General features: G+C 38.7%; 1 protein-coding gene across 12 annotated transcripts in view; it reads right to left on the bottom strand.

Moving 5' to 3' along the window:
- STK33 (serine/threonine kinase 33) overlaps positions 1-27,060 on the bottom strand; it is a 270,185-nt gene that overhangs the window by 102,956 nt on the left and 140,169 nt on the right. For all 12 annotated transcript variants that reach the window (XR_012093839.1, XR_012093837.1, XR_012093833.1 and 9 more), the window contains 4 exons: positions 16,335-16,439; positions 11,849-11,987; positions 8,884-8,972; positions 6,967-7,051 (listed from right to left, as the gene is read on the bottom strand). Coding sequence is in view for 6 of the 12 variants with exons in the window: in XM_008007679.3 (XP_008005870.3) it covers positions 6,967-7,051; positions 8,884-8,972; positions 11,849-11,987; positions 16,335-16,439 (418 nt within the window). In the remaining 6 variants the exon portion in view is untranslated. The remainder of the gene's footprint in view (positions 1-6,966; positions 7,052-8,883; positions 8,973-11,848; positions 11,988-16,334; positions 16,440-27,060) is intronic.

Raw genomic sequence — 27,060 nt, 5'->3', positions numbered from 1 at the left:
TATATTCCTAAAAAGCTGATTTTTAAAAATCTACTCAAAGTACAAAAACAATGTGTCAAAGACCTATCTTGGTGAATGACTCTGTTAGCGATCAACAGAAGTGGCAAGCAAACATACACCAACAATATGGAAGATCTGAATCCCAAAAAAGTCACATTTGATTTAATAAGCACACAGAGAAATTTTTATGCTCAACAAACCAGGTATATATACATATTTTTAAAATATCCAATGCATCATTTTCAAAAGCTGATCATGTGTTTGGTCACAAAGAAAATTCCTAAAAGTTGAAAACCTTTAAGACACAGTCACCTACCACAATAAAGAAAACCAGACAGATAAACCAAAAGGCTAGGACAACTAACGTGCATTCTCATGAGTTTCAAACACATCTCAACCACCTGTAAAAATTCTAAAAACACTTCTAAATAATTTTTCAATTAAAGAAGACTAAAATTAAAATTATAGTATATCAAGAGATGAATCACACAACACTGTATGACAAAAAAAAAAAAAAATCGAGGTACTCAGAGGAAAATATACAGTCTTCAATGAATTTCATAGAAAATAAGCCTGATAATAAGTATGTATTCAACTTAGGGAGTTATAATAAAAAACAAACCACCAGCCACAGTGGCTCATGTCTATAATCCCAGCACTTTGGCAGGCCAATGCAGGAGGATCACTTGAATCCAGGAGTTTGAGATCAGCTGGGGCAACATAGTGAGACCTTGTCTCTGCTAAAAATTAAAAAGAAAAAAGTTATCTGGGAATGGTGGCACATGCCTGTGCTTCTGGCTCCTGGGGAGGCTGAGGTGGGAGGAACGCTTGAACCTAGGAGGCTGAGGCTGCAGTAAGCCGTGACTGCAGCATTGCACTCCACCCTAAGCAACAGAGGGAGGCCCTGTCTCAAAAAAATAAAATAAAATAAACAAACAAACCAAAATAAAGCACAAAGAAGGAATTCAGAAAAGTAAAAGCAGAAATTAATGAAAAAGCAAACCAAATAACAATTAGATATGAGCTGGTTCTTGAAAAGCCCATTGGGAGCTTTACTTATTAACTGTCCTAACCACTAACAAATTTGATTTAGATAAAATTATTAGTATTATTACAAAGAGCTAAAATTCAGGCCTAACTGCTAGACACTGCTAAGCACTTTACATATATTTTCTCATTTACTTATCATGTCAACCTGATAGAAAAAATTATTGTCATCTAAACACTTCCTATCACCCTTCTTATTTTTTTTGTACTCAGCACTTTGCTCTAAAACATCAGATTTATAAAAATCTTGTTTAATATTTGTGCCACAAGAATGTTAAGTTCTATGAAGGCAAAACATTTTTATGTTTTGTTCACTGTTATATTTTTAACACCTAGAACAATGTCTGACACGAAGTAGGTCCTCAAAAAATTTTTTAGAAATGAGTGACATAATTCCTATTATATTTACATATATAGAAACTGTGATAAAAGCTGATAATATGTGCATATTGAAGTTATAGGAAGATATAACTGCAGGTACACAAGAGAATATGAAAATTATAAGTAAACATAATATGCATATTTATGCCAGTGAAACTTAAAATCTCAATAAAAGAAACAATTTTCTAGAAAAACATAAATTATCAAAATGATTCAAGAAAATGTAGAAAACTAATTTAGTATAAATTGAAAATATAATAGAAACTTTATCCCCCCAAAAGTAGTAGAACCAAAAAATTTAAGAGGAAATTTCAAACTGTTATTAGATAATTTTTAGGATCTAAAAGGTTCATTTTATGGTTCCATATGAAATTTAAAGTAGTTTTTTCTAATTCTGTGAAGAAAGCCAATGGTAGCTTGATGGGGATAGCATGGAATCTATAAATTACTTTGGACAGTATGGCCATTTTCACAATATTGATTCTTCCTATCCATGAGCATGGAATGTTCTTCCATTTGTTTGTGTCTTCTTTTATTTCATTGAGCAGTGGTTTGTAGTTTTCCTTGAAGAGGTCCTTCACATCCCTTGTAAGTTGGATTCCTAGATATTTGATTCTCTTTGTAGCAATTGTGAATGGGAGTTCACTCATGATTTGGCTCCCTGATTGTCTATTATTGGTATATAGGAATGCTCGTCATTTTTGCACACTGATTTTGTATCTTGAGACTTTGCTGAAGTTGCTTAGCAGCTTAAGGAGATGTGGGGCTTAGATGATGGGGTTTTCTAAATATACAATCACATCATCTGCAAACAGGGACAATTTGACTTCCTCTCTTCCTATTTGAATACCCTTTATTTATTTCTCTTGCCTGACTGCCCTGGCCAGAACTTCCAATACTATGTTGAATAGGAGTGGTGAGAGAGGGCATCCCTGTCTTGTGCAGGTTTTCAAAGGGAATGCTTCCAGCCTTTGCCCATTCAGTATGATATTGGCTGTGGGTGTGTCATAAATAGCACTTTTGAGATATGTTCCATCAGTACCTAGTTTATTGAGAGTTTTTAGCATGAAGGGGTGCTGAATTTTATCGAAGGCCTTTTCTGCATCTATTGAGATAATCATGTGGTTTTTGTCATTGCTTCTATTTATGTGATGGATTACATTTACTGATTTGTGTATGTTGAACCAGCCTTGCATCCCAGGGTTGAAGCTGACTTGATTGTGGTTGATAAGCTTTTTGATGTACTGCTGGATTCACTTTGCCAGTATTTTATTGAGGATTTTCGCATCGCTGTTCATCAGGGACACTGGGCTGAAATTTTCTTTTTTTGTTGTGTCTCTGTCAGGTTTTGGTATCAGGATGATGCTGGCCTCATAAAATGAGTTAGGGAGGATTCTCTCTTTTTCTATTGTTTGGAATAGTTTCAGAAGGAATGGTACCAGCTCCTCTTTGTACCTCTGGTAGAATTCGGCTGTGAATCTGTCTGGTCCTAGGCTTTTTTTGGTTGGTAGGCTATTAATTATTGCCTCAATTTCAGAATTTGTTATTGGTCTATTCAGGGATTTGACTTCTTCCTGGTTTAGTCTTGGGAGGGCGTATGTGTCCAGAAATTTATCCATTTCTTCTAGATTTTCTAGTTTATTTGTGTAGAGGTATTTATAGTATTCTCTGATGGTAGTTTGTATTTCTGTGGGATCAGTGCTGATATCCCCTTTATTTTTTATTGTGTCTATTTGATTCTTCTCTCTTTTTTCTTTATTAGTCTGGCTAGCAGCCTATCTATTTTGTTAATCTTTTCAAAAAACCAGCTCCTGGATTCATTGATTGTATGAAGGGTTTTTCCTGTCCCTATCTCCTTCGGTTCTGCAAAGCTGGAGGCATCATGCTACCTGACTTCAAACTATACTACAAGGCTACAGTAACCAAAAGAGCATGGTACTGGTACCAAAACAGATATATAGACCAAAGGAACGAACAGAGGCCTCAGAAATAACCCCACACATCTACAACCATCTGATCTTTGACAAACCTGACAGAAACAAACAATGGGAAAAGGATTCCCTATTTAATAAATGGTGTTGGGAAAACTAGCTAGCCATATGCAGAAAACTGAAAACGGACTCCTTCCTTACACCTTACACAAAAATTAACTCAAGATGGATTAAAGACTTAAACGTAAGACCTAAAACCATAAAAACCCTGGAAGAAAACCTAGGCAACACCATTCAGGACATAGGCATGGGCAAAGACTTCATTACTAAAACACCAAAAGCAATGGCAACAAAAGCCAAATTTGACAAATGGGATCTATTAAACTAAAGAGCTTCTGCACAAAGAAACTATCATTAGAGTGAACAGGCAACCTACAGAATGGGAGAAAATTTTTGCAATCTATCCATCTAACAAAGGGCTAATATCCAGAATTTACAAATAACTTAAATTTACAAGAAAAGAACAACCCCATCAAAAAGTGGGCAAAGGATATGAACAGACACTTTTCAAAAGAAGACATTTATGCAGCCAACAAACATGTGAAAAAAAAATGCTCATCATCACTGGTCATTAGAGAAATGCAAATCATAACCATAATGAGATACCATCTCATACCAGTAAGAATGGCGTTCACTAAAAAGTCAGGAAACAACAGATGCTGGAGAGGATGTGGAGAAATAGAAATGCTTTTACACTGTTGGCAGGAGTGTAAATTAGTTCAACCATTGTGGAAGACAGTGTGATGATTCCTCAAGGATCTAGAACCAGAAATATCATTTGACCCAGCAATCCCATTACTGGGTATATACCCAAAGGATTATAAATCATTCTGCTATAAAGACATATGCACACTTATGTTTACTGTGGCATGGTTCACAATAGCAAAGACTTGGAACCAACCCAAATGCCCATCAATGACAGACGGGATAAAGAAAGTGTGGCACATATACACCATGGAATACTATGCAGCCATAAAAAAGGATGAGTTCATGTCCTTTGCAGGGACATGGATGAAGCTGAAAACCATCATTCTCAGCAAAGTGAACACAGGAACAGAAAACCAAACACTGCATGTTCTCACTCATAAGTGGGAGCTGAACAATGAGAACACATGGACACAGGGAGGGGAACATCACACACTGGGGACTGTGTGGGGTTGGGGGCTAGAGGAGGGATACCATTAGGAGAAATACCTAATGTAGATGACGGGTTGATGGGTGCAGCAAACCACCATGGCACATGTATACCTATGTAACAAACCTTCACGTTCTGCATATGTATCCCAGAACTTAAAGTATAATAATTTTAAAAGTTCATAATCATATAAGAACTTAAAAAAATTATTTTTTAAATGAGGTCAGCATAACCCTAACATCAGAAAAGACAAAGGAAGCACGAAAGAAGAAAAGCTACAGTCAAAGCTCCTAAATAAAAGTGGTGACAAAGTTGAATACTGTAGTATATTAAACCATGTGAGGTTGAATTTAAATGTGCAAGGATGGTTCAGCATTCTAAAATCTATTACTGTAATTACTTCATTAATAAATTTAAAGAGAAAAATATGATTATCTCAATAGGTACAGATTAAAATAGACACTTCACCAGAAAAGATATATGAATGACTAGTAAGCACATGAAAGATGCTCAATATCATTAATCATTAGGAAAATGCAAATTAAAAATCACAATAAGATACCACTTCCTACAATAAGATACCACTTCCTAAGATACTAGTCCTAGGGACTAGAATGGTATAATTTAAAAATAGGTAATATCAAGAATTGTCGAAGATATGGAGAAACTGGAACCCTCACAAATTGCTGGTGGGAAGGTAATGGTCATTTTGTAAAAGAGTTTGGCAATTTCATAAAAAGTTAAACACAAACTTAACATATGATCTAACAATTTCACTCTTAGGTAGCTAATTCTAAAAACACTTCTAAATGAAACCACATATCCTCACAAAGACCTGTACATCAATGTTCGTAGCAGCATTATTCATAATAGCCACAAACTGGTAAAAATCCACATGTGCGTCAGCTGCTAAGCAGATAAACAAACTGTGTTATATCCACGCAATGGACAATATGTAGGAGCAGACTACAGATACATGCCACAACATGAACGTACCTCAAAAACATATGCCAAGTGAAAGCAAGCCAAATGTAAAAGACTACGTGTTGTATGATTCCATTTATATGAAATGTCCAGAAAAGGCCAAAAAAAAAAAAAAAAAAAGAAAGAAAAGGCACATTTACAGAGACAAAAAGGCAAATCTAGAGCAATTAGTGGCTATCTGGGGCTGGGATAGGAATAAGATTGAGTATAAACAGGCTGAGGGAACTTTCTGGAGTAGATTTGTTTTGAAACTGGATGGTGGTGATGGTTGCACAACTCTGTGGATGTATGAAAAATCACTGTATTTTTATTGTAAAACAAAAATATATCTTACATTGTAAAGGATGCACAAATATATTTTATGGTATTTAAATTAAACTTCAATAAAGCTGTTAAAACTCACATTTAGAAAAACAGGAAACTGCTGCTTTCTTTACAAAATATATTTAATCAATACTCCATGAAAAACTGTTTGATGGCGATTAAACTGGATAAAAAAATGCAAAGAGGGCTGGGCATGGTGGCTTACGCCTGTAATCTCAACACTGGGAGGCCAAGGCAGGCGAATCACTTGAAGTCAGGAGTTTGAGACCAGCCTTGCCAACATGACAAAAACTGTCTCTACTAAAAATACAAAAATTAGCCAGGCATGGTGGCAGGTGCCTGTAATCCCAGCTACTCTGGAGGCTGAGGCACGAGAATTGCTTCAACCCAGGAGGTGGAGGTTGTAGTGAGCCCAAACTGCACCACTGCACTCCAGCCTGGGCAACAGAGCAAGACTCTGTTTCGAAACAAACAAAAAAAAATAAAAGCAAAGAAGCAAAACATGTACATGATTTTAACATGAGTTAACAAAAGTAATAATTAAGTTTGAGGTATGATTATCTAAGAGATATAAACAACTTTAAGAAGAGCCCAGAGAAACAACAAAAATTTTTAAAATTTTTACAGATAGGAACTGTAAGTAAAATACTAAAACAAGTGAAATTGCTTGACCCAAGAAAAGAAAAAGTAGCCTAAATCATGGGTCATTATATCATGATGGCAAAATCAAATTGTTCAAGCTGTAATCCATACTGGTTGTTCTACTTTTTTACATATAAAAGAATCAAGTCTGGTGCAGTGTCTCACACCTGTAATCCCAACACTTGGGAAAGCAGAGGCTGGAGGGATCGCGTGAGTCCAGGAGTTTGAGACCATCCTGGGCAACACAGTGAGGCTACTCTCTCTTAAAAACAAAAATAATAACTAGCCAGGTGTGGTGGCATATACCTGTGGTCCTAGCTACTTGAGAGGCTGAGGTGGGAGGATGGCCTGAGCCCAGGTCAAGGTTGCAGTGAGCCAAGATCATGCCACTGCACTCCAGCCTGGGCAACAGAGCATGATCCTGTCTCAAAACAAAAATTCATTTTAAGTCTACTAACTTACCCATATAGATAGGAGTCCCACATGTGGCCTGCAGCATGGCTTCACTCCTGCTTTGCTTCTTCACCGCTAAGCCAAAATCAGTCACCTAGGAGAAGAAATTCAAGCACAGTCACCTGTTTTCCTGTCCTAGAGCTCACTCATTCTGAAGATAAGACTTCACATTGAACTTGCATTGAATTCTGGGGTTCTTGGGGGTGGGAGGACTTTAATTGAATGATTAATAAAAATTTTGCTTTTCCTTCCCCACCCACCTCTCTGTATAGAGAAGAAACTGGGTAAAGAGAAGCTTGCATTCTCAAATCTTGAGAGAATACAGTGATTTAACAGTTCTTGCCGTCTGATTAAATTTACCAGTCTAACATGGGAAGTTGTATTTTGAAGCATTTAACTTTTTTCATATAAAAAAGGTTTTGTTTTGTTTTTAAAGTTCTTTCATTGTAAAATACATTCTGGCTTTAACATATTATCTATGTTTCTGATAATCAAGTTATATTCCAGTTTAAAGCACTGTTACAAATGCAAATAATTATCCCTATCAGCACTCACTGAAACTCCCCTTTTTTATAATTATTTATAATTGGTAAACACTATCTTTTCTTTACTATTTTTCCTTTGTGTTTCTAGAGTATACTAATTAAAACAATTACTACACTATTAAAAACTACGACAAGCATATTAACAGGAAAGAAAACCACAACAACAAAGTATTAACTACAAATACACTGGTGGCCTAGTGCTACAACTGTAGGCCTTATGCTCAGTTCTAAATCTTGGTCATTAAACATTTAGTTATTAAATATTCAGTATGTGCCTTTGGAATTATCTCCCAAGTTGGAACACGCTTAGACTGAAAGCAGAAAAACAGACACGTTTATTAAGTAACCAAATATAGGCTCTTTGTCCAGAGACAATGAATGCAAAGTTTCCATTGCCTTATGGAGTAAGAAAATGCTCCTATTTACATGTGATATCACTATTTCTCTAAATAGATGAATCAATTTCTCCATTAGTTTTCATATATATCTCATTTGGAGCATATGATACCTATCTTTCTCTACGGAAAATCCATCCAGACACAGGAAATATACAAAAGGTTTCACAATCCAACTTAGTTATTTGGAGAGCATCTACTCCTTCCTTCACCAAATGTTAAGTGAACACATACTATGTTCCAGGCACTACTTCAGGTACTAAGTGAATAAGACATGCACAATCCCTGCCTTCATAGAGTTTACAATGGAACTGTTCAAGAACATTTACTTGGGTAAACCAACAATGTTGTTAAACCTATTTCTATTACATAGGACTTAGCTTCTGCAACAGAGTGAGTTACTCACAGATAACATTTTATTCCTAAATTAACACATTTATACATTTTGAAAGCAGCCACTATAATGGTGCTAAATAATGTATCCTAGCATTTATTTGACATTAGGGAACACTTAATTTGAATAAAATCTTCAAGAATAAACACTTGGCACATTAATTGTACTGAGGACATAAATATTAATACACAGGAAAATTTTCAATAAGAAATACAGACTTTAGAATTAATTTAGTATTAAAAGCATAGGCAAGGTGTGCTTTTCTCTAAATCTGTAACACATTTACATCAAATTACCAGGCATAATTTTGAAATTAATTAGAATTCAGAGTATCTGTTTGCTTGCTATTAACTAATGACTTAGAATTATTCAAATGAATATGTACTTTAAAAACACATTCAATAACTCCATTTAACCTGCAAAATTATTCTTGTCAGTTACAACCTCTTGTGAAATTTTTATTTTTTAACACAAACCACTTATTTTCTGGCTGCTCAAAAGCTAGCAAAATGCATCTAAAAAGAGGATGTACTTTGCCACTTTGCTATCAAACTGTTTATAGGCAAATATTTACCACCATTGCTAATCTTACCTTTATGTTTAAGTTTATTTCATTGTTATCATCAGTAAGGCTGCTTTTAACCATTATATTTTCCAGTTTCAGATCTCTATGTACAATATCTACCAAGAAAATAAACCACAAATCAAATGAAATAACGGAAAAACAGGAGAGACACATATAGAATAAATATATTTGACAAATTAATATCCACTGTTGAAAAATTCAAGGGCCAAGCATAGTCTGTCCTGTTCTATTCTCTTATTTATAAACCCTTCCTCCACATTTCTAACCTTAAGGAGCCATTTTCTTTGACTCCCTCACCTCTACCTGTTTCCCTGTGGCCCCAACTGGCTGCCCCTCAAGATGAGTGGCCTGGGGACTGTGAAGGAGGATCCTATCCAGGCTTAAGTATTCCCAGGAGGAGGGAGATCATCTTAGTCACAAACCCAGTCAGGTTTCCCACATCCTTAGGTCTTCAAATAGAGGATTACTTCTTTACTTCTAAGCATATGTTACTGTCAGCATAAACATTTTAACACACTGTAACTTGGCTACATACATACAAACTATACTTATTTCAGTATATTTTCCTACAACATCAACACACATTTTCCTACTCTTTATGTAGTAAAATAAAAACTAAACAAACAAAAACCCTTGAGACACAAAATCTCCAGTTGAACATATCAGAGCTCAGGTACAATTTTTATGTACATACAAATAACCACATACCAAACACTTCCTTTGAAAATAATTAATTCAGTTCATATCCACTGCAGTCATTTCCCCAGACTTAAAAAGTTACACATGGCCAGGCGCGGTGGCTCATGCCTGTAATCCCAGCACTTTGGGAGGCCGAGGCAGGTGGATCATGAGGTCAGGAGATCGAGACCATCCTGGTTAACATGGTGAAACCTCGTCTCTACTAAAAATACAAAAAATTAGCCAGGCATGGTGGCAGGCACCTGTAGTCCCAGCTACTCAGGAGGCTGAGGCAGGAGAAGAGCGTGAGCCTGGGAGGCACAGAATGCAGTGAGCCAAGATCGTGTCACTGTGCTCCAGTCTGGGTGACAGAGCAAGACTCTGTCTCAAAAAAAAAAAAAAAAAAAAAGGTTATATACATAATTGCCAGGGGAATGTATTGAATGAGTCCTGAACTGGCAATTATACCTAGTCATTCATAGCTCCCTTACACAATTCCTAGGCTTTGTTTTTGGAATTTTTATTGTTTCCATTGCTCTTCTTGTCTCTTTTTACATAAATACCACACAGCTTTAACAAACATATCATTATGCCTTTATCCTTGCCAGGGCAGATCTCCCTGCTGCCTCCATTGTTTTTCTTTCTCATTGTTGGCTACTTTTTACCCATTTGAGAAGAATCTTATCAAGTTCCATGAAAAATGTTGCTAAGATTTTGTTTGGAATTATACTGAATTTATAGCTTAATAGGGAAGGACTGACCATAGCCTAGTATTAAGCCCTTGAAAAAATCGTTTCCCTCTGCCTGGAAGGCCTGTCTTTTTTATTTTTTTCTGAGTTTGTATTCCTCAGATCAAATACTGCTCCTTCAGTGAATTCTTTCCTGACTTTCCAAGCCAAATGAGGTACCTAGACTCCTGTAATCCTTGTGCTTTATATGGCTTCCCATTGGGGAGATTATCACACTGAATTACAACTTGTTTTCAATACTCAATCTCCCACCAGCCCAAGTTCCTTGGAGGGCAGGGGCCTTGTCTTTTAATCTTTGTAATCCAGGACCAATCTCAGTGCAGGAGGTGCTCGGGAACTATCTGCTGAATGAACCCCTGGGTTCCAGTACCAGCTCTGGCACACCAAACCATGTTACTGCACTTCTCTGGAACAAAGTTTTTGTTCATCTGTAAAATGGGAAGGTTCTAAAGTCACATGTAAGCCAAACTAACCTTGAAGGGAAAAAAACGGGGGGAGGAGGAGCAGCAGTAACACCTAAGAACAGTAAGGCAATTCGAATCATTTTTAAACGTAGTTTTTAAAGTACCATGAAACCACTCTGTATGATACTATAATGGTGGATAAATGACATTACGCATTTGTCAAAACCCCAAGAGTGAATCCTAATATAAGCTCACTTCGGGTGACAATGATATGTCAATGTAATGTATCACTCTAGTGGGGAATTCTGATAGTGGGCAGGTTGTGCATGTGTGGGAGCAGGAGAGTATATGGAAAATCTCTCTACCTTCTGCTCAGTTTTTTTTTTTTTTTTTTTTTTTTTTTTTTTTTTTTTTTTTGAGACGGAGTCTGGCTCTGTCGCCCAGGCTGGAGTGCAGTGGCCGGATCTCAGCTCACTGCAAGCTCCGCCTCCCGGGTTTACGCCATTCTCCTGCCTCAGCCTCCCAAATAGCTGGGACTACAGGCGCCGCCACCACGCCCGGCTAGTTTTTTGTATTTTTTAGTAGAGACGGGGTTTCACCGTGTTAGCCAGGATGGTCTCGATCTCCTGACCTCGGGATCCGCCCGTCTCGGCCTCCCAAAGTGCTGGGATTACAGGCTTGAGCCACCGCGCCCGGCCTCTGCTCAGTTTTACTGTGAATCTAAAACTGCTCTAAAATAAAGTCTAAAAAGACAAAAAAAAAATGCCTAGAACATACAGATTCTTAGAATCTCATGTTATGAACATTATGTTATGATTAACAGATGTTTTTGGGAACTTCACCTTTACCATTGATTTGTCTACCTTTGATTTTATAACATTAGCTGCTCTTCAAACTGTTGAATAAAAAATGTTCATAATTTCATCTTCGTTCATATAAAATGTATTGTATACCTGCCTTGTTTCTAATTAAAACATATCTAGAAAGAAAGTTAAAAAGGAAACAATTATTTAACTGAAAAATTAAATCTTCTATATTAGCAGGTGTTATTTATGACTATGAATCTGGAATACGATTACCCTTAAACAAAAGTGACATCAGTATTCATGGGGTCAATGAGCTGGATAACCCTCTTCTTACCATTATTGTGAAGATATGCTATAGCTGATGCGAGACTTTGAATGATCCACCTTGTCTCATTCTCTGAGAAATGCCCTTTCCTATCCAGAATTTCTTTGAGTTCTCCATCCTCACAAAGCTCCATCACAAGGTACATTTTCTGACATTATATATATAAAAGAGAGAGAGATCAAATTATATCTCTAGGGATGTTTAAAATGTTATATATCACATATACAATCACAGTCATAATCATTAATTTATTCATTGAAAAGTATTATCTATTATGTACAAGATACCACAGTGGATACTAGAGAAACAAAAAGGTAAAGACAGTCTTTATCCCCAAGAAGCTCACAAATAGTTATCATTACAGTATCATGTGATAAGTGCAAATGATCCCAAATGCCATGGAGTTACAGAAGGGGGCAGCCTCTGTCTAAAGAATGCCCCTGGAGAAGAAATATTAAGGCCAGATCTGGATGTCTGAATAGCGATTCATAGATAGAGAATGTGGGAAAGAATAGACAGAGCACATGGTATTTACAAAGACTCCAAAGCTTGAAACAGCACTGGCTGTTAAAAGAATAATCTGTGTTAATAACATGGAGAACTTGGTAGGGTGGAGAAGAATGAAGTGGTGAGGAGTGAGGCTAGAAAGAACAGGTTTGGGCCGGGTTGTAAAGAGTTCTGGATATCACGAAAAGGAGTACGGATTTTTTTTTCCTATACGCAATAAGGAGCCACTGAAGAATTTTAAGCTAGTGCCAGGGTTGCGGGGGTGCACGTGTATGATATTACCAATTGTGCATTTCTAAATGAACACTCTAGCAGTAATGCAGAACAAGGCTCAACAAACCTTTGCTATAGAGAGCAGACCCAATAGCAAATATTATTGGCTTTGCAGGCCATGGAGTCTCTTTCACAACTACTCAGTGCTGTTGCTATAGCAGGAGAAAGCAGCCATAAACAACACAACAAAGCTTTACTTCTAGACTTGAAAATTTCAGGTTTATAGAATTTTTACATGTCATGAAATATCACTCTTTTACACTTTTGCAACCATTTGGAAATGTAGAAACTTAGTTTATGGGTCATAAAAAAAAAGGCAGCAGGCCCAATGTGGCTCTCAAACTGTAGTATGCTGACTTTTGTTTATAGAGGGTAGATGTGAGGCATAGAATCAAGACCAGAAGGAGGAAAATGAAAAGATTTAAAAATACCAACAAGAAAGAAACAGTGGGACTTAGTGACTAATTGGGTGTGAGTGGTAAGAAGTCATAGCTGAAATGCCTATTTCATATTTGCTGTTCATGTAGGGGCATATAAATTCCATATTTGCTGTTCATATAGGGGCATATTAAGATCACTTTAGGTATTCCAACAGCCAAGTCATCTATTGAGTCAAAAAAGATTCATAGTCAACTAAAAAGTAAGTCTTTTCCATACACATTTCTATTCAAACACAGGGTACCCTTTATGTCTCCATTCTAACCTGTGCTGCTAGATTTTTGTTGTTTTTAAGATCTTGAGGTCTGATTTTGTTCTTATAAGCACTGTTAGTGCAACTTCTGTGTTCAAGCAGTAAGTAGGAAAACAGAAAGCGAAGGTTAACATCCTTTCTTCCTATAGCGCAATTCAGATTCACTGAATCTCAGGCAGTTTTAGAATTTCAAAAGTAACTATAAAATCTAACACATAAATAAGCTTTTGAACTGGACCATATTTTTTCCATTGACAGGACTGTACAGTTCACTGGTACATAAAATGATAAGTGAACTATTTGGAAGGAAAGGTTGGATTAGCAGTACTTGAAATATAAATTGATGTCAATTTTAAATATATAAGTTGGTCAAAGTTATATAAGTTATAACTTTTATAATTATTAGAAACAATTGTGTAGACCTGGAGAACATTTAGACTCATAAGAAACCACAGCATAGTCAGACTGGATGATCCGTACCATGGCACAAGCAATCAGGTGGCAATTTCTATTAGTACTTCAGATGGCTTCAATAGAAGGTCTACATGCTTGTGTGTGTTTATGAGGCAGGAGGGGTCAGACCTGACCTACGTGAATTAAGTTTGGAAAGCAATGCACTGGAAAAATCACAAACGATGGTTTCCTCTGCCTTCAAACTTATTCTAGATTTAGACTCCCGCTTGTGTTCATAATGGAGTAACAAAGACCAGACTTATCTTCCCACCTGAAACAACTTAAGAACTGGGCAAATATATAAAACAGTAATTTTTAGACATTAAACATCAGCCAGCATAGGGTAGTTATTCCTGAGAGAGAGAAAACACATGAGGCAGTCCCCATGATTATTCTAGCTTGCTGTCTAGAGAGTTTCCGGACCACAGAACAGGGAGAAGGAATCCAAGCAGAGTCTAGCAGTCTCCATGAGTAGAGGGCATGGAGCCGGAAGTCCAGGAAGGCCAAGACAACTAAAGTTCACAGGACAGAGCATCAAAGAGGAGAATGCTGTACAGAGAGAAATCTCCAGAGATTTGCAGAGGACCCCCTCAATTCTTCAGGAGAGTATGAATCAACACATGTGTATGAGGAAACTACCCAAAGCTGGGGGGAAAATATGCAAAAGGGACAGAGGGAACAATCACTGGAGCTTACACACAGCCAGGAACTGTTGTGCTCCCACGAGCCGGAGGTAAACCTCGTAATTCATGGAGCACTGGGGAGAGCCCCTCAGTAACAGGAAAAAATTATTCCTAAAGGTTGCTTTGGTGCCACCTAACGAAGCTTAAAGCAAGCTTCAAAAAGTATCAAACTGTTTCCAAGTGACTTAACTATATCCTAGAATAAAGCTTAAGAATAATCATTAGAATATTAAAATATCTAGCATCTAACAAGGTAAAATTCACAACATCTGGCATCTGGCCAAAAATTAATAGGCATATAAAGCAGCAGGAAAGTAGAACCCATAACGAAGGGGGAAAAAAAACCAATAAATTGAAACTGACCTAGAAATGACACCCATGATAAAATTAGTAGAAAAGGACATGAAAACAGTTATTATAACTCTATTCAAGAAGACTGAGCATGTGAAGTAGACACATGGAATATATATATATTTTAAAAACCAAATCGTATTTCCACTGGAAGAGATTAACGACACAGACAATGCTACACAGAGAGAGACTACTGAATTTTAAGACAACAACAGAAACTATACAAAATGAAACAAGGAGATAAAAAATGTTTTAAAAAATGAACAGAGCATCAGTGAACTGTGGACAATATCAAGCAATCTAGCTTGGAGACCACAAAGTAGGGTGAGGGGAAGGCAAATACAAATGTGAGGAAATAGTAGCCCCCAATTTCCTAAATTTGATGAAAACCATAAACTCACAGATACCTGAACCCCAAACACACACACACACACAAACATGAAGAGAATGATCAAGACACATTATAATCAAATGGCTTAAAACTGATGATAATGAATAAAACTATTCTAAGAAGATTTGGGGATAAAAGAAATCACAACTCTAAGACTGAAAAGGGCAGAGACTTTGGGCATCATTGCCATATACTGCTCTCATAAAGGATAACTGTGGTCTTTAATTGTTATCAAGCACCCCTAATGAATCAAGCATAATGTACAACCCAAATTGACTATTACTACCTTAGAGACTGGCCTAGGAGACAGAGAACAATAGCTACCATTTAATGAGACAGATGCTTTATATCAATTGTCTCATGTAATCCTTCAACAGCAACCAAGTGAGGTCAACACTGTTAACAAGCCCATTTTACAGATGAGGGAACTGTGAAATGGGCAAGTTGAATAACTTGTCCATGTTCTCATGGATAACTAAGAAGTGGTGGAGACAGGATTCAAATGCACAGGCAATATGATTCCAGAGTTCTTATGCCTAATCCATACATTATTACTCTTCTAAGGGAAAACACCCAAGCCCACAAGCATTAAACAATCTGGAGGCAGAATGGCGAATAATCCAGGCTTCTGAACAACTCTAAATAAAAATTGCAGGTAAAGAGAATGATAACATCTAGGGAAATATGAAGATAAAACACATTAGTAAGACATAGGTGAAAAAAATATCTCCTACAAACTATAGTGAAAAATGTACTCATACCAATTTGATTATGTAGTTAACTTTGCAAAATTCTGAAACTATTTCAATAAACTTTAATGGAGAAACTAAGGATCTAAGCAAAAGAAAAGGGACCTCTAAGAAAGTTTTAATCACTGTTTGGTTGTGTATGAAGTTGTTGTAATTTTAAACATTTGTTTTCAACATGCCACCCAAAACCTATTACCGAAGACATCAATCTAATCATCAGACATCTAATTATACAATCAATAATAAAAGTCCTCCAGAATGTTCTCATCAATCTCCAATGACAGATTCATGCCAAGGACATGAGCAACTGTGCCCCAAAGGGATTACTTCAGAATGGAATGGTATTCATTTTGTAATAATAACAACTTTCAAAATGCAGCACCTAATAGAGCTTTACCTTTGGCGTTTCAAATACTTGTTCCAGATGTATGATGTGTTCATGTTTTACACTTTTCAGAATGTTCACCTCTCGTTCAAGTAACTTCACAGCAGAGCTTCCAGCCTTAATCAATGAAGAAACACAGATTTCACATAATGAAAATCACTCCTACATTCCTCGACAGAAAAGTTTGTTATTTTATGTTTTCCTACTTCTTTTCCTACAACTTCATATTTGAAGTGAATTCATACATTTTTTGAGATATTTCTTTTTCAAATGATATGCCATTTATTCCCATGATCAGATTAAATTATGCCCCTTCTTTCCTTTGTCCAATTTTAAGTTACATATAATTTAGCCTCAAGCCACATCTGTTTCTTGAATTGTTTCTATAACTTAGCTACAACATGGTATCTGTCCCCTCACAAAACTACTAAAATTACTCCAACTTTTAATAGGCTTTTTTGATATTTCCTTTAAAAATATGTTGATCCCTTGATGTTAGCATAATAAAAACAAAATCTACTTCCAAGGACATAAATTGGGGAAGATAAAAACAAAAAGTTTTTATTTTGTTTTGCTGTTGTCTTGTTTTGATTTGATTATACATATATATGAAAAAATAATAGAAAATGAGATTCTACACTTGGCTCTGCACTGTTATTTCCTGGCCTGCCTAGTTAACTGAGGGAGAAACAGAGAGAGATGGAAAGAGAGAGAGAGCGAGACAGACAAAGAGAGACAGAGACACAAAGAGAGAGAGATCTTGCCTTCAGATGTTAGATGTCTCCTAACATCTAACACTCACCATGCAGAGAGCAAAAGGCAAAGCCAGTAACACTCCAAGGAGCACAAGGACTTCATTTGGGGTGTAGGTAATCGATTATCTACAATGTCCTCTATCTCAGAAATTTTTAGAAGGGCTTTCTCCACCCTCACCAACACCGCCCTGCCAAATCATCACCCCTATTGATCTTGAAATTGCCATTATTTGAGGATAAGCATTGTCCTCATTTATGGGTTTTATTTCTGTCTCATGTGTCAGTGTGAAGACCCCGCCAAACTGCCTGTGTGTGAGCAACATGGCTGTTTATTTCACCTGGGTGCAGGCAGGTTGAGTCCGAAAACAGAGTCAGCAAAGGGTGGTGGGATTATCATTAGTTCTTAGAGGTTTTGGGATAGGCAGTGGAGTTAATAGCAATGTTTGGGGGCAGGGGGTGGATCTCACAAAGTACATTCTCAAGGGTGGGGGAGATTATAAAGAACCTTCTTAAGGGTGGGGGAGATTACAAAGTACATTGATCAGCTAGGGTGGGGCAGAGACAAATCACAATGGTGGAATGTCATCAGTTAAGGCTATTTTCACTTCTGTGAATCTTCAGTTGCTTCAGGCCTTCTGGATGTACACATGCAGGTCACTGGGGATATGATGGCTTAGCTTGGGCGCAGAGGCCTGACATTCCTGTCTTCTTATATTAATAAGAAAAATAAAACAAAATAGTGGTAAAGTGTTGGGGCAGTGAAAATTTTTGGGGGTGGTGTGGAGAGATGATGGGCGATGTTTCTCAGGGCTTCTTCGAGTGGGATTAGGGGCAGCGTGGGAACCTAGAGTGTGAGAGATTCAACTAAAGAAAGATTATGGGGTAAAGGGCGATATTGTGGGGTTGTTAGAAGGAGCATTTGTCATACAGAATTATTAGTGATGGCCTGGATATGGTTTTGTATGAATTGAGAAACTAAATGAAAGACACAAGGTCCAAATAAAAGAAGGAGAAAAATAGGTATTAAAGGACTAAGAATTGGGAGTACGCAGGACATCGAATTAGAGGGTGTCCAAGGGGGTTCAATGTTATTGTTTACTTGGTTGGTGAGTATTTGGGCTCTATCCTTCAGTTTTTTTTTTTTTAATGTTGTCATATACCAGGCCAGATTGATTTAGGTAAAAACAACATTCTTCATTTAAAAATATACAGAGTCCCCAGGAGGGTCCCACGCCCACGGAACCTCCCTCATTGCTAGCACAGCAGTCTGCAATCTAACCCCAAGGCAGCAGCAAGGCTGGGGGAGGGGCGCCTGCCATTGCTGAGGCTTAAGTAGGTAAACAAAGCCCCTGGGAAGCTAAAACTGGGTGGAGCTCACAGCAGCTCAAGGAAACCTGCCTGTCTCTGTAGACTCCACCTCTGGGGACAGGGCACAGCTAAACAACAACAAAAGCAGCAGAAACCTCTGCAGACGCAAACGACTCTGTCTGACAGCTTTGAAGAGAGCAGTGGATCTCCCAACACGGAGGTTGAGATCTGAGAAGGGACAGACTGTCTGCTCAAGTGGGTCCCTGACCCCTGAGTAGCCTAACTGGGAGACATCCCCCACTAGTGGCAGTCTGACACCCCACACCTCACAGGGTGGAGTACACTCCTAAGAGGAAGCCTCCAAAGCAAGAATCAGACAGGTACACTCGCTGTTCAGCAATATTCTATCTTCTGCAGCCTCTGCTGCTGACACTCAGGCAAACAGGGTCTGGAGTGGACCTCAAGCAATCTCCAACAGACCTACAGCTAAGGGTCCTGACTGTTAGAAGGAAAACTATCAAACAGGAAGGACACCTACACCAAAACCCCATCAGTACGTCACCATCATCATCAAAGACCAGAGGCAGATAAAACCACAAAGATGGGGAAAAAGCAGGGCAGAAAAGCTGGAAATTCAAAAAATAAGAGCGCATCTCCCCCGGCAAAGGAGCGCAGCTCATCACCAGCAATGGATCAAAGCTGGACGGAGAATGACTTTGATGAGATGAGAGAAGAAGGCTTCAGTCCATCAAACTTCTCAGAGCTAAAGGAGGAATTACGTACCCAGTGCAAAGAAACTAAAAATCTTGAAAAAAAAAGTGGAAGAATTGATGGCTAGAGTAATTAATGCAGAGAAGGCCATAAACGAAATGAAAGAGATGAAAACCATGACACGAGAAATACGTGACAAATGCACAAGCTTCAGTAACTGACTCAATCAACTGGAAAAAAGAGTATCAGCGATTGAGGATCAAATGAACGAAATGAAGCGAGAGGAGAAACCAAAAGAAAAAAGAAGAAAAAGAAATGAACAAAGCCTGCAAGAAGTATGGGATTATGTAAAAAGACCAAATCTACGTCTGATTGGGGTGCCTGAAAGTGAGGAGGAAAATGGAACCAAGTTGGAAAACACTCTTCAGGATATCATCCAGGAGAACTTCCCCAACCTAGTAGGGCAGGCCAACATTCAAATCCAGGAAATACAGAGAATGCCACAAAGATACTCCTCGAGAAGAGCAACTCCAAGACACATAATTGCCAGATTCACCAGAGTTGAAATGAAGGAAAAAATCTTAAGGGCAGCCAGAGAGAAAGGTCAGGTTACCCACAAAGGGAAGCCCATCAGACTAACAGCAGACTCGGCAGAAACTCCACAAGCCAGAAGAGGGTGGGGGCCAATATTCAACATTCTTAAAGAAAAGAATTTTAAACCCAGAATTTCATATCCAGCCAAACTAAGTTTCATAAGTGAAGGAGAAATAAAATCCTTTACAGATAAGCAAATGCTTAGAGATTTTGTCACCACTAGGCCTGCCTTACAAGAGACCCTGAAGGAACCACTAAACATGGAAAGGAACGAACGGTACCAGCCATTGCAAAAACATGCCAAAATGTAAAGACCATTTAGGCTAGGAAGAAACTGCATCAACTAGTGAGCAAAATAACCAGTTAATATCATAATGGCAGGATCAAGTTCACACATAACAATATTCACCTTAAATGTAAATGGACTAAATGCTCCAATTAAAAGACACAGACTGGCAAACTGGATAAAGAGTCAAGACCCATCAGTCTGCTGTATTTAGGAGACCCATCTCACATGCAGAGACATACATAGGCTCAAAATAAAGGGATGGAGGAAGATTTACCAAGCAAATGGAGAACAAAAAAAAGCAGGAGTTGCAATACTAGTCTCTGATAAAACAGACTTAAAACCATCAAAGATCAAAAGAGACAAAGAAGGCCACTACATAATGGTAAAAGGATCAATTCAACAGGGAGAGCTAACTATCCTAAATATATATGCACCCAATACAGGAGTACCCAGATTCATAAAGCAAGTCCTTAGAGACTTACAAAGAGACTTAGACTCCCATACAATAATAATGGGAGACTTCAACACTCCACTGTCAACATTAGACAGATCAACGAGACAGAAAGTTAACAAGGATATCCAGGAATCGAACTCATCTCTGCAGCAAGCAGACCTAACAGACATCTATAGAACTCTCCACCCCAAATCAACAGAATATACATTCTTCTCAGCACCACACCGCACTTATTCCAAAATTGACCACATAATTGGAATAAAGCACTCCTCAGCAAATGTACAAGAACAGAAATTGTAACAAACTGTCTCTCAGACCACAGTGCAATCAAACTAGAACTCAGGACTAAGAAACTCAATCAAAACCGCTCAACTACATGGAAACTGAACAACCTGCTCCTGAATGACTACTGGGTACATAACGAAATGAAGGCAGAAATAAAGATGTTCTTTGAAACCAATGAGAACAAAGACACAACATACCAGAATCTCTGGGACACATTTGAAACAGTGTGTAGAGGGAAATTTATAGCACTAAATGCCCACAAGAGAAAGCAGGAAAGATCTAAAATTGACACTCTAATATCACAATTAAAAGAACTAGAGAAGCAAGAGCACACGCATTCAAAAGCTAGCAGAAGGCAAGAAATAACTAAGATCAGAGCAGAACTGAAGGAGATAGAGACACAAAAAACCCTCCAAAAAATCAATGAATCCAGGAGTTAGTTTTTTGAAAAGATCAACAAAATTGACAGACTGCTAGCAAGACTAATAAAGAAGAAAAGAGAGAAGAATCAAATAGACGCAATAAAAAATGATAAAGGGGATATCACCACCAACCCCACAGAAATACAAACTACCATCAGAGAATACTATAAACACCTCTACGCAAATAAACTAGAAAATCTAGAAGAAATGGATAATTTCCTGGACACTTACACTCTTCCAAGACTAAACCAGGAAGAAGTTGAATCCCTGAATAGACCAATAGCAGGCTCTGAAATTGAGGCAATAATTAATAGCCTACGAACCAAAAAAAGTCCAGGACCAGATGGATTCACAGCTGAATTCTACCAGAGGTACAAGGAGGAGCTGGTACCATTCCTTCTGAAACTATTCCAATCAATAGAAAAAGAGGGAATCCTCCCTAACTCATTTTATGAGGCCAACATCATCCTGATACCAAAGCCTGGCAGAGACACAACAAAAAAAGAGAATTTTAGACCAATATCCCTGATGAACATCGATGCAAAAATCCTCAATAAAATACTGGCAAACTGGATTCAGCAGCACATCAAAAAGCTTATCCACCATGATCAAGTGGGCTTCATCCCTGGGATGCAAGGCTGGTTCAACATTCGCAAATCAATAAACATAATCCAGCATATAAACAGAACCAAAGACAAGAACCACATGATTATCTCAATAGATGCAGAAAAGGCTTTTGACAAAATTCAACGGCCCTTCATGCTAAAAACGCTCAATAAATTCGGTATTGATGGAATGTACCTCAAAATAATAAGAGCTATTTATGACAAACCCACAGCCAATATCATACTGAATGGGCAAAAACTGGAAAAATTCCCTTTGAAAACTGGCACAAGACAGGGATGCCCTCTCTCACCACTCCTATTCAACATAGTGTTGGAAGTTCTGGCTAGGGCAATCAGGCAAGAGAAAGAAATCAAGGGGATTCAGTTAGGAAAAGAAGAAGTCAAACTGTCCCTCTTTGCAGATGACATGATTGTATATTTAGAAAACCCCACTGTCTCAGCCCAAAATCTCCTTAAGCTGATAAGAAACTTCAGCAAAGTCTCAGGATACAAAATTAATGTGCAAAAATCACAAGCATTCTTATACACCAGTAACAGACAAACAGAGAGCCAAATCATGAATGAACTTCCATTCACAATTGCTTCAAAGAGAATGAAATACCTAGGAATCCAACTTACAAGGGATGTAAAGGACCTCTTCAAGGAGAACTACAAACCACTGCTCAGTGAAATAAAAGAGGACACAAACAAATGGAAGAACATACCATGCTCATGGATAGGAAGAATCAATATCATGAAAATGGCCATATTGCCCAAGGTTATTTATAGATTCAATGCCATCCCCATCAAGCTACCAATGAGTTTCTTCACAGAATTGGAAAAAACTGCTTTAAAGTTCATATGGAACCAAAAAAGAGCCTGCATCTCCAAGACAATCCTAAGTCAAAAGAACAAAGCTGGAGGCATCACACTACCTGACTTCAAACTATACTACAAGGCTACAGTAACCAAAACAGCATGGTACTGGTACCAAAACAGAGATATAGACCAATGGAACAGAACAGAGTCCTCAGAAATAACACCACACATCTACAGCCATCTGATCTTTGACAAACCTGAGAGAAACAAGAAATGGGGAAAGGATTCCCTATTTAATAAATGGTGCTGGGAAAATTGGCTAGCCATAAGTAGAAAGCTGAAACTGGATCCTTTCCTTACTCCTTATACGAAAATTAATTCAGGATGGATTAGAGACTTAAATGTTAGACCTAATACCATAAAAACCCTAGAGGAAAACCTAGGTAGTACCATTCAGGACATAGGCATGGGCAAAGACTTCATGTCTAAAACACCAAAAGCAACAGCAGCAAAAGCCAAAATTGACAAATGGGATCTCATTAAACTAAAGAGCTTCTGCACAGCAAAAGAAACTACCATTAGAGTGAACAGGCAACCTACAGAATGGGAGAAAATTTTTGCAATCTACTCATCTGACAAAGGGCTAATATCCAGAACCTACAAAGAACTCAAACAAATTTACAAGAAAAAAACAAACAACCCCATCAAAAAGTGGGCAAAGGATATGAACAGACATTTCTCAAAAGAAGACATTCATACAGCCAACAGACACATGAAAAAATGCTCATCATCACTGGCCATCAGAGAAATGCAAATCAAAACCACGATGAGATACCATCTCACACCAGTTAGAATGGCGATCATTCAAAAGTCAGGAAACAACAGGTGCTGGAGAGGATGTGGAGAAATAGGAACACTTTTACACTGTTGGTGGGATTGTAAACTAGTTCAACCATTATGGAAAACAGTATGGCGATTCCTCAAGGATCTAGAACTAGATGTACCATATGACCCAGCCATCCCATTACTGGGTATATACCCAAAGGATTATAAATCATGCTGCTATAAAGACACATGCACACGTATGTTTATTGCAGCACTATTCACAATAGCAAAGACTTGGAATCAACCCAAATGTCCATCAGTGACAGACTGGATTAAGAAAATGTGGCACATATACACCATGGAATACTATGCAGCCATAAAAAAGGATGAGTTTGTGTCCTTTGTAGGGACATGGATGCAGCTGGAAACCATCATTCTTAGCAAACTATCACAAGAACAGAAAACCAAACACCGCATATTCTCACTCATAGGTGGGAACTGAACAATGAGATCACTTGGACTCGGGAAGAGGAACATCACACACCGGGACCTATCATGGGGAGGGAGGAGGAGGGAGGGATTGCATTGGGAGTTATACCTGATGTAAATGACGAGTTGATGGGTGCTGACGAGTTGATGGGTGCAGCACAGCAACATGGCACAAGTATACATATGTAACAAACCTGCACGTAAGGCACATGTACCCTAGAACTTAAAGTATAATAATAATAAATAAAATAAAATAAGAAAAATAAAAATATACAGAGTCCCCCCCGCCTTTTTTTTTATTAGTGAAAAAGTCAGAGCCTTGTCGAATTTGGATGAAAGAGAAATGCAAAGCCAGCAATTGTTTGTTAAAGAAGGATTAGAAACGGCTAGGAGAGAGTGAGATTGATAGTGTGGTGGAGATAGCTGGGGAGAGGTTAGAGCGTGGCATGAGAATAAGAGCGAGTATAAAAGTAAAGAATAGGACTTCATTAGGGTCAAAGTACTGGAGTGTACTTTGTCACTGAAGATCTTCCATACACTTAAACAGAGACTTAAGGGTGGCAGTTTGAGGTAAAACCAGGAGCCACTAAATACCAAGAGCCTGAGAAACTGCTTGGATGTTTTGACTAATAAAGGTCGGTCCATTATTGGACCGTATAGAGGTGGGAAGGCCAAACTGAGGAATTACGTCTGACAGAAGGGTGGCTTTCTCAGACCCTGTGGGAAAGGCCTCTACCCATCCAGTGAAAGTGTCTACCCAGACCAAGAGGTATTTTAGTTTCCTGACTCGAGGCATTGTGAGTAAAGTAAATTTGCCAGTCCTGGGCAGGGGCAAATACCTGAGCCTGATGTATGTGGAAGGGAGGGGTCCTGAACAATCCCTGAGGAGTGGTAGAATAGCAGATGGAACACCGAGAAGTGATTTCCTTAAGGATAGATTTCCACAATGGAAAGGAAATGAGAGGTTCTAAGAGGTGGGCTAGCAGCTTGTAACCTACATGCAAGAGGTTATGAAATGACGATAGAATAGAATGGGCCTGTGAGGCTGGAAGGAGATATTTTCCTTGGTCCAAGAACAATTTGCCTTGTGTGGGAAGAGATTGAAAGGTGGAAGTTTCAGTGGAAGAGTAAGCGGGAGTGACCGATGAAAAGAAGAAAAACTGACCATGAGGGACTGAAGTTGGAATGCTAGCTGCTTCTCTAGCTACCTTATCAGCATAAGCGTTGCCCTGAGCGATGGGATCTGATGCCTTTTGATGGCCCTTGTAGTGAATGACTCCAGCTTCCTTTGGAAGTAAAGCAGCCTTGAGAACAGTTTTTATTAAAGAGGCATTAATGATGGAGGACCCTTGTGTGGTGAGGAAACCTTTCAGCTCATAAAACAGCATGGTGGTGCAGGATATGGGGTCAGTATAAATATTGACACATAGTCCCTTTACAAGAGTGAGGGCCCGAATTAAGGCAATGAGTTCGGCTTGCTGAGAGGTAGCAGAGGGGGGCAGAGCAGTAGCCTCAATGATAGATGTGGAAGATACTATAGCATAGCCTGCCTTTGCTGGTGTGTGGCGATTAGGCCTGGTGGAACTGTCATCAATAAACCAAGTGTGAAAAGGGTGAGGAACAGGAAAGAAGAAAATATGGGGAAATGGGGTGAATGTCAGGTGTATCAGGGAGACACAGTCATGGGGGTCAGGTGTGGTATCAGGAATAATCGGGGAGGCTGGATTGAAGTCTGGGCCAGGAACAATGGTAGTTGTGGGAGACTCAACAAAGAGTGAGTATAGCTGAAGGTGCTGGCGGGGCAGAAAGTACATGTGTCAAGCATGAGGAGGAAAATAGATTTTGGAAGTTATGAGAACTATAGGGAGTGAGTTGAGCATAATCTGTGATTTCTGAGGGCCTCTAAAAGTATTAGGGCTGCGGCAGCCGCTGCACGGAGACATGATGGCCAGCCTAAAACAGTAAGGTCAAGTTGTTTGGACAGAAAGGCTACAGGACGCGATCCTGGTCCTTGTGTAAGAATTCCAACTGCACAGCCCTGCACTTCGGCTCTGTGTAATGAAAAGGGCTGGGATGAGTCAGGGAGAGCTAGGGTGGGGGCAGTCTCTAAAGCTGTCTTCAAGGAATGGAAAGAGGAGTGGGGAATGGATTTAGGATCTATGGTGTCAGCTACGTTTCCTTTTGTGAGTTTATATAATGGTTTTGTTAGGATGGCAAAACTAGGTATCCAAAGTCGAAAGTATCCAACCATGCCTAGGAAGGAAAGGAATTGTTGTTTTGTAGAAGGTGTTGGGGTTTGAGAGATCAGTCGGACACAATTGGCAGGGAGAGCATGTGTGTTTTTATGAAGAATTATGCCAAGGTAGGTAACGGATGGAAAAGAAATTTGAGCTTTGGAGGGGGATACCCGATATCCTTTGGAGAATAAATGCTGAAGGAAGAGAAGGGTGTCTTGTTGAGAAGATTCAAAGGAGGGGCTACAAAGAAGAAGGTCATCAATATATTGAATAAGGTGAGAAGCAGAGAGGTGGAAAGAAAGTAAACCATGAGAAAGAGCTTGGCTTAAGTAACGAGGGCTGTCCCTGAAACCTTGCGGCAGCACAGCCCAGGTAAGCTGCTGGGACTGATGGGTGTCAGGGTCAGTCCAGGTGAAAGCAGAGAGAGTCTGGGTTGGGTGCAAGGAATAGTAAAGAAGAAATTGATAGGTGGAAGTTTTAGGCCTGACAATTTCCAATAAAAAGTCTCCCTGCAAGGAATAACAAAGGTCCTATTCCTCCACCTCCCATCCACCTGATGTGGGAAAATACATAACGGTTCTTAAGGGAGTGGAAACGGATTAGTCATAAGGCAAATTTTGCCTAATTAAAATTTTACCTAGTGTCATTCCAGCTTCCAATTACCTCTCCTCCTCAACCTTTAGCATCTCAGGAGTGGGTGGGACACTGCCCATCATACTATGCCCCGCCCAAGGATTGTCACATTTATAGGTTAACCTAGAGCAGCAGTCCCCGACCTTTTTGGTACTAGGGACTGATTTCATGGAAGTCAATTTTTCCACGAACCAGGGTTGCGGGAGAGGGCATGGTTTCAGAGTGAAACTGTTCTACCTCTGATCACCAGGCATTAGTTGGATTCTCATAAGGAGCATACAACATAGATCCCTCACATATAGAGTTCACAGT

The sequence above is a fragment of the Chlorocebus sabaeus genome, chromosome 1 (assembly GCF_047675955.1).
Source record: "Chlorocebus sabaeus isolate Y175 chromosome 1, mChlSab1.0.hap1, whole genome shotgun sequence".
Classification (NCBI taxonomy): domain Eukaryota; kingdom Metazoa; phylum Chordata; class Mammalia; order Primates; family Cercopithecidae; genus Chlorocebus; species Chlorocebus sabaeus.
Note: the sequence above shows the minus strand (reverse complement) of the source record. Positions and strands in the feature narration are given on the sequence as shown.